We start from the raw sequence: 9,269 nt of genomic DNA, 5'->3' as shown, positions 1-9,269 counted from the left end.
CTATGTGCAGGAAGTTGTCATGGCATTTTTTACCTCTTCACTTCTCAGGGTATAAATGAGTGGATTCAACATAGGAGTCAGGATACCATAAAACACTGCCATGTTTTTGTCCATAGATAAAATAGATGATGGACACATATAAGTAATTACACGGGGCACAAAGAACAAGGCAACACCAGGGAAGTGGGCCCCACAAGTGGAGAGGGCTTTGCGCCTCCCCTCTGTACTGTGGGACCTCAAGAAATGCAGGATGACAAAGTAGGAGGCAGCCAGCATGAGGAAGGTCAACAGGCAGATGATCCCACTTTTGGCCACCACCAGCACCATCCCACTTTTGACATATGTGTTGGTGCAGGCAAGTTCCAGCAAGGGATACAAGTCACAGAAAAAGTAATTGATCACATTAGGTCCACACAAGGACAACTGAAGGACCAACAAAAGCTAAGCCAGTGAATTCAGGAAGCCCCCCAACCAAGCCACCTCCACCAGCAGGGCACAGAGATGCCAGGTCATGATGGCCGTGTAGTGCAGGGGCTTGCAGATGACATGTAGTGGTCGCAGGCCATCACTGTGAGCAGAGTGATATCAACACCTCCAAAAAAAAATAGGATCCAAAGAGCTGAGTCATGTAGCTCTCATAAGAAATACAAGGCGTCTCCCCTCATACAAGGCATTAACAATGAGTCTAGGGGCCATAAAGGAAGAGTAGCAGGTGTCAAGAAAGGACAGGATGGCCAGGAAAAAAACACATGGGAGAAGCCAGGGTGGGATGAAAGTGATGGCGACCACAATGAGAATATTTCCACAAACTGTGACCACATAAATGATCAAAAAGACCACAGAGAGAACCCTCTGCATCTCTGGGTTCTGTGAGCGTTCCACCATGAAAAATTCTATGATATTGTGTGGTATTGCCATAAAGTCCAAGGACACGGAGGTTGCAGGTACAGTATTGCCTGTTAAGTCAAGAGAGAAACATGATTGGAACAGGAGTCATTGTAGGGAGGGAAAAGATTTCTTTTAGCCATGCCCACTTCCCTTTATTCCTCTTAACCCTTTCTGTTCCAAAATTCATGTGCCAATTCATCCTGTTAACCACAAGACGGGAGCATGTCTGTTAGCTTTAGCATTACTGGGCACTAGATATCTAAGTCATTAAGTGAAAATAATAATTTAATTACCTCTATTTTAATTTATTCGGTTTCTCCTGAAATTGAAAATTCAGCAGACATTGATTTTCTAATTCAACTGGAGTACGTCTGACAGTTTTCAGCAGAGTTCCACATAACATACAAAAGTACTTGAGAAACCCATGAATATTAAGAATCTCCTGAATCTCTGCATGTATAGTCCATACCCTGTGAATTAAATCTTTCTCCTTGGACTTCACCATGAGGTTTGCTACACTTTCTGTTGTGTTTCCAGCAGTAACACAAACTGATATAAAGCAAGCTGAAGGAGGATTGGGAGAAGCTGACTTGGGTGAAATTGGAAACTTGACCAAATTCTCCAGTTCTCTCCTTGCATTTATTCCCACTTCACACCTGTGCTGTGGACAGTATCGTGTATAAGAGGTTAAATTACTCTTCTCCCTTGCTTTCTACATTATACATACTTCTGGGCTCTGCTTTCCCTGGGTTTGGTGACATCCTGCTCGTGAAAGCCTACCATTTCCTCTGCAGCCTACAGGGAGGAGTCAAAGTTTAAAAAAAAAGGTTTTGTGACCACCAGTGAAAGACTCTATTAAGTGATTATCTGCCTATTCACTGCATAAAGGAAGCTACAGAAGGAGGGAGAACAGATGTCCTATCTTAACTAAATATAAATTAGAATCTCATCTGGCAACTATTCCTACTCACCCTTTATTCTTAATTACATTCAGGAAATGCCTGTGCTTATCTAAGTTTTGGCTAAACAAAAAGCTGTCACTCATCCCACCCACCAACAATCTATTATTTTCCTGGGAAACATAAGTCTTCTTAAAGTAGCTTAAACTCCCAACTTGCCAAGGACTTCATGCCCTATCATATGGTAAGAATTCAAGTACAATCATTGAGTTTCAAAGGAAGAAAGAGACAGCCAGATATAAGGCATGCTGGAGAGAAGATTCCTGTACTGATCAGAAAGCTGCATCCTTTTTCTCTTTCCAAGCTCTATTACAAGATGACAACTACTGCTTCTGCACGTGACAGGTCTGATGGATGGGGATCTTTTCAGAGAAGAACCCTGTGACTAAGAGTACAGACAGCAGTCCTAAGAGCCAACACCTATGTAACAGGCTTTGCCAAGCACTGTCCTACCTGCTTTACATACAACAGCTCATTTAATCCTCCTGTCATCCCCATAAGGTAGATTACTGTTTTTATCCTCATTCTGTAGAGGAAGAAACTGAGAGACACATTTAGAAACCCATAGAAGTATACTCAGCGGATAAGTGGCAGAGCTAGGACTTGCACCCAAGCAGTCCTGGTACAGAGTCTGTGGGTGTCACCATACCATACTGTCACTTAAGCTCATTTAGGTTGAATACTTCCTCTGCTATTTATTTTCTGTGTAATCATAGACAACTTCTCAAAGACTCTATGTTCTTAACTATAAAATAAGAGTATTGTTACCCTCTGAGTTTGCAAAGAGCAGTAAATGAAAACAGTGCATGTCAAGACTTTGTACAGAGCCTGAACGGAATAAACATTCAATAAGTGGTGTCTGTGAAGTCCCTGTCATCAGTGCTGTGGGCAACAAATTCCTCACGAGGCTTAAGGAGCCAAGGACCTAAGTTATGCATGTGTTAAAATATGACAAATATTAAAAATGCCCTACTTATCCTCATACAGAATACGAGGGTAAAAATAATCAGTGGGTTAAGTGTACAGTTTAGCCAAATAATGAAATTATATGCCCCCAAATCAAAATATGAAGCTCATTCATCTCTGTAATTCAAATTTTTGGGAGTACAAAGAAATTTACTTTAAAAAAACAAAGCAAAAAAAAAATTAAGTCTCCTTTTTGTGTTATCCATGAAAAACAAAATTATTTTGTGGAAAGTAATGAGAATTTTAGTAAATTTATTCCCTGGCATTTTTATGTGAGTTGTATTTCTTCTTATTTAACCTTTTTTTTTTTTTTTGGTCTTTTTGCCTTTTCTAGAACCGCTTCCCGCGGCATATCATATGGAGGTTTGCAGGCTAGGGGTCTAATTGGGGCTGTAGCTGCCGGCCTGCACCAGAGCCACAGCAACACAGGATCGGAGCCCATCTGCAACCTACGCCACAGCTCATGGCAAAGCCAGATCCTTAACCCACTGAGCAAGGCCAGGGATCAGATCGAACCCACAACCTCATGGTTCCCAGTCAGGTTCGTTAACCACTGAGCCATGACAGGAACCCTTTATTTAACCTTTAACATAGATTACAGAAAACTTAGGTTGGCTGGATCTGAGGAAATAAACAGGTCGCAGGTGGTTTGTCCTTTTTTGTTTTTTCTATGTCCTAACATCATAGAATAGTGGACCTGGGAGATTTCTTAAAGGGACATCGAAACCAGCTCCAAGCATAGCATCCCAAATTTCACTGCTTCATGTGATTGAACTACTGGATAAGATTCAAACTGTTTTTCTTACTTAGGCAAAGCACAGATTAGGCAGGTATTATTGATCGCAGGAATGCATCGGAGCTGAAGTTTCCCAGAATAATACTAGGTGCTTTTTTTTAAAGGGCCCCAGTGGTGGCATACGGAAGTCTCCACGCTAAGGATGGAATGGGAGCTGCAGCTGCTGACCTACACCACAGCTAATGGCAACACCAGATCTTTAAACCACTGAGCAAGGCCAGAGATTGAACCCGCACCTTCATGGATAATAGTCAGGTTTTCAACCCACTGAGTTACAACGAGAACTCCAAGAGGGCTTTGATTCTCTCTAATCCACTTGTTACCAGGAGAAGGATTGGCTTTCCATTTGTATGTCTCATTATAACTTGAAACTTTTGAGTTGATAATATACTTGATAATGACTCTGGGCAATTACTAATCAGAGATTGAAAATAAGGACATTGATAACGGGATGCTTACAAGCAGAAAACACAAACAAAATAAAACATGCAGAGGAAGATCAGTAAAGCCCCAAGCCTGCTGGCAAACTCAAACTTGAAGGCAGAAAGATCTGGATTTAAATTCTAGCTCAACCTTGGCTAAATAAATCAGCCTCTGTGAATTAAGATTCTTCATTTGTAGAAAGAAAACCATGTCAACTTCTTATAAGGATCTTATGAGATCTTGTTTATAAACTGGTTAACCCAATGCCTAATATCAAGTCAATGCTCAATAAACTATATATCATGTATATATATGTGTGCATGTGTGTGTTCACATGTACGCAAAAGTTATTTCAGAACTTAACGCCTCATTACAGTTATAGTCTATAATCATACCTATATTAATTTTACTATAATACTATTCTATACACGTCCATGATTTGGGTTCAGTCATTCTTAATTGATTTCATGTATTCTCAGGGACTCAAGCTATAGGTGCTTTCTGATATCACTGTCGGCAGGAATCAGTTAGAGGTGAACCATCAATGGCTACTGTGATCAGTATTATGATGTGCAGTTGGAGGAGCAGGTTAGTAACATTTCAACAAGGGGATCCTGCTCGTGATAGACTCTCAGTGCCCCAGGTTGACCACAGCACCATCTCGAACACAAGCTGATGAGCGAGCAGTGGTATTTCCATGCTCCACACTCTAGGGTAAACTTAAAAAATGAAGTGACATATACACATGTGCCTGGTCAATAACAGGAAACATAGATATATAAGCTAGAATGTCGAACATTCAAATCAGTTTTATTTTGACATTTTTAATGATTCCTGAGCTTTCATCATGACAATAAGAATTCTTTTTTTTTTTCATAGTTAAGACATATTTTATTTTGACTATTGGGCAAGTCAATTGATTTCATGACTTATGTTTTATAGAGCACGTCATTAAGAAACAAACTTCTAGTTTTCTGAATTTTTTGCATACTGACCACTTACAAGGCCCTTTGTCTTGGTGCTCTATTTACTAATTTATTACTTTTCCTTATGTCCCATCAGGAATATATGAGTGTAAGTTATCCCACATCCTCTCCAATATTTAAAATTTTAACCTTTGCAATTTTAGCTGCTCTTTAAAGAGGATAATGGTATATCATTATGGTTTTCATTCATATTTCCCTGGTGACTAATGGGGCTGAGCAAGTTTTCATATGCATGTTGGCTATTTGCGTATTAATGTTGTGAGGTATATGTCCAATTTTTTGCCATTCTTTGTATTTGTTATTATTATTATTATTTAAGAATTCTTACTGAGAACAGGAGTTCCCGGGGTGGCGCAGTGGTTAACGAATCCGACTAGGAACCATGAGGTTGCGGGTTCGGTCCCTGCCCTTGCTCAGTGGCTTAACGATCCGGCGTTGCCGTGAGCTGTGGTGTAGGTTGCAGACGCGGCTCGGATCCCGCGTTGCTGTGGCTCTGGCGTAGGCCGGTGGCTACAGCTCCGATTCAACCCCTAGCCTGAGAACCTCCATATGCCGTGGGAGCAGCCCAAGAAATAGCAACAACAACAACAAAAGACAAAAAAAAAAGAATTCTTACTGAGAACAACAGGTTATTTCTTTCCCTACTATACCTGTATCCTCCATCCACAAAGGTTCATTTGTTCCAGAGATTTTTCACAGCATTTTTCACCTCTGCATTTCTCAGTGTATAAATCAGGGAGTTGAACATGAGTGTCAAAACACAATAGAGGGGAAAAAAAAAAAAACACACAATGAAATACAGTCACTAGGCCCGCCACAACACCTGCGTGGTAGCAGCCTGGAGCCCTTAGAACTATCGCTTGTGGCCCTTTGAATCCCCGCTGTCCACACGAGCTGGTTTGTGCTCAGCGTCCTGTGCACATCCTTGCAAGTGATGGCACCATGAGTACGACTTCCAGTGTACGAGCTGAGTGGATCTCAGCAGTTACCAGTGCTGCTGGGACAGCTGCATTTGGTTATCTAGCTTACAAAAGACTTTATGTTAAAGATCATTGCAACAAATCGATGGTAAACCTTCACATCCAGAAAGACAACCCCAACGTAGTACATGCTTTCGGCATGGAGGATTTGGGAGATAAACCTGTGTACTGCCACTGCTGGAGGCCCAAAAAGTTCCCACTCTATGATGGATCACACATAAAACACAATGAAGAAACTGGTGATAACGTGGGAGCTATGATCACTAAGAAAAAAAACACTTAAATGGACAATTTGGATGCTGCAAACCAACTTGTCATGGTGTTTCCCGATTGTTTAATTAGAATGATTCACTTCCCCTGGGTTCTAGATGTGGTGCATTGCAAACTACAGCTTTCATATTCAAGGCATTTGCCTTACTTGTGGAACCATCATGGTGCACATTTTGTTTAAACAAAAAAAAAAAAGGAAAAAGTAAAAACTAACCTCATGGCCTTTGGGTTATTTTGGTCTTATAGGGATCCATTTCTTTATGTTTAAAAAGAATAACATTAGAATATAGTTAAAATATAAAAAAATACATATGGTGAAGTTAACGTATTAAATTTTTCTCAAAATCATGTATGTGCAGATTACACTTATCACCATTTAATATTACTTGGTTAATCTAGAAAGTAAATTGGATGTTATCAAACTACATAATCTCATAACAATCTAGGAAAAAAACCATTTAAAAAAAAACAGCCACTGTTTTGTCTGTGGATAAAGTGGATGATGGCCACATGTAAATGAATATACAGGGAACAAAGAATAAAGTAACAACAATGAAGTGGGCCCCACAGGTGGAGAGGGCTTTGCGCCTCCCCTTTGCATGGTGGGACCTCAAGGAATGCAGATGACAATGTAGGAGGCAGCCAGCATGAGGAAGGTCAACAGGCAGATCACCCCACTGTTGGCCACCACCAGTGGACCAATGACATATGTGTTGGTGCAGGCAAGTTCTAGCAAGGGGTACAAGTCACAGAAAAAAAGTGATTGATCACTTTAGGTCCACAGAAGGGCAATGGAAGGACCAGCAATAGCTGAACCAATGAATGCCGAAAGCTTCCCAGCCAAGCCAGCCCCACCAGTAGGGCACAGAGATGCCAGGTCATGATGGTCGTGTAGCACAGGGGCTTGCAGATGGCCACATAGTAGTCACAGGCCATTACTGTGAGCAGAAAGACCTCAACACCTCCAAAAAAATGGGCAACAGAGAACTGAGCCAGGCAGCCCTCATAAGAAATGGGTACAATGATTTACTTTCCTCATACAAGGAGTCAGCAGTGAGTTTCGGGGTCATACATGAAGAATAGCAAGTATCAATAAAGGACAAATAGAAGAGGAAAAAAATACATAGGAGAGCCCAAGGTGGGCTGAAGATAATGGTGATCATGATAAGCAGGTTGCACCAAATAGAGACCAGGTAGACAATCAAAAAGAGCGCAAATAACACCCTTGGCGCCTCAGGGTTTTGTGAAAGTCCCAGCATGAAAAACTCTGTACGGTTCTTGGACTATCCATGAATCCTGAGCTGCAACAAGAACTTGAGTTGAAAGGGATTTACCAGAGTTCCCACTGTGGCTCAGCAAGTTAACAACCTGACATTATGTCCGTGAGGATGAGGGTTTGATCCCTGGCCTCGCTCAGTGGGTTAAGGATTTAACGTAGCTGTGAGCTGTGGTGTAGGTCGCAGACACAACTTGGATCTGGTGTTGCTGTGGCTGTGGTGTGGGCCGGCAGCTGCAGCTCCAGTTCAACCTCTAGCCTGGGAACTTCCATATACCGCAGGTGTGGTCTTAAAAAGAAAAAAAAATCAGTGGGCATCTCTTCAAAAACTGAATTCCTCATCTCACCCATTATCAACTAGCTCCTCCTTCTATATTTCCTCCACCATCCACCATAACATGAGAGTCAACCTTGACTGCTCCCTTTACTAGTACATCTCATAATTCCAACATTAATCACACCCACAAATCTTGTTCCTTTAGCTTCATCCATCCATTCATTTATTTATTCTGAAAACATGATTATGTACCTGCCAGACCCCAACCATAGTTCTCAGCACTAAATTTAGATTAATTGGCAAAATAAGTCGATGGTTGCTCCAACAACATCGCAGTTGGTCTCCCCTTACATCTTCCCCAGACACCTGCTCAATCATCCACACTGCAACCACAGTGACACTTATAACATTTAATCATTCAGTCATGTCATTGCCCAGTTTCAATCTCCAAAGACTCCTCTCAGCCTTCAAAATAAAATCTAGGCATTTCAGTCTCATTACAAAAGCCTGGACCCAACTGACCCATCCATATTCTCCTTCAGCTCCCATCTCTGTCCACTACCATGTGCTTTAGCCACATTAAACTTTCCTAAATTCCTGACCAAGCCATGCTCATTCACACCTCACTGCCACCATCCCACCCACCACCCCATCCTACACTCCCTTTCCCAATTCAACTGACCTATTCTTAAACATGCTTCAAAACTAGGCTTAGCTATCACCTCCACAAGAAAGATGACCTCTTCTACCCACCCTAGGATAGATGATAAGGACTCTGCTGTATTCATATAGCATCTTCATCCTAGCTCTTTGCACGCTATCTTGCATTGGTCTTCCCCCACCCTCCTACACTACACTTGGAGTTCCTTGAAAGCAGGAATTTTTTGTGCTTGATATCCTTATTGCCAGACCTAGAGCAGTGCTCAATGAGTATGTGCTGAATGAATAAAATACTAAAACCCCAAACAATATAGGAAACTTACACTGGCATCTAAGGAGGTCAATAGCTTCTTATCAGAATTTTTATTACATTCTAACATGACAGAGTGAGAGAACAAATAGAAATCCTAACAGGTCATCCGGTCCATCCTTCTGCAACATCTGATCCTCCTTCCCCTGCTTTGAATGATGCCTAGACAGGATTAAAGAAGCTTCCTGAAGAGAGGAAAAATGCAGTGATAAACTGCATGGTTTCATAATCACTTCCTTGACTTGGAAATCTCCCACTAAGTGACATGGGTTCAAAAACTGCATAAGGGATTTCATCCATTTATGGGCTACAGGGGACCGCTTAAATCATCACTTCCCATTTTCATTACTAAGAACTCATTAAGAACAGTGATTTGGTGAGAATTTGGGGCAAACATCTTAGTTTTAAAATGCTAACATTTTGAGCTGAAAATACTAAGTAGGCAGCTCGAGTCACAGAAGCAAGGTTGTGAGAGATT

At 41.3% G+C, this 9,269-nt stretch overlaps 1 protein-coding gene and 2 pseudogenes across 1 annotated transcript; 1 reads left to right on the top strand and 2 right to left on the bottom strand.

The window, feature by feature from the left end:
* Nucleotides 1–918, bottom strand: LOC125119248 (olfactory receptor 4C3-like; annotated as a pseudogene).
* Nucleotides 919–5,691: 4,773 nt separating this feature from the next.
* On the bottom strand, nucleotides 5,692–7,895 carry LOC125119247 (olfactory receptor 140-like; annotated as a pseudogene).
* Nucleotides 5,961–6,281, top strand: LOC125119246 (CDGSH iron-sulfur domain-containing protein 1-like). Its single transcript, XM_047766093.1, has one exon. It carries the CDS (start codon nucleotides 5,961–5,963, stop codon nucleotides 6,279–6,281), a length of 321 nt encoding a protein of 106 aa, XP_047622049.1.
* Nucleotides 7,896–9,269: the final 1,374 nt, after the last annotated feature.

Source organism: Phacochoerus africanus, unplaced genomic scaffold (assembly GCF_016906955.1).
Source record: "Phacochoerus africanus isolate WHEZ1 unplaced genomic scaffold, ROS_Pafr_v1 Scaffold_19, whole genome shotgun sequence".
Taxonomy (NCBI): Eukaryota; Metazoa; Chordata; class Mammalia; order Artiodactyla; family Suidae; genus Phacochoerus; species Phacochoerus africanus.
This window is presented reverse-complemented; position numbering and strand designations above follow the sequence as displayed.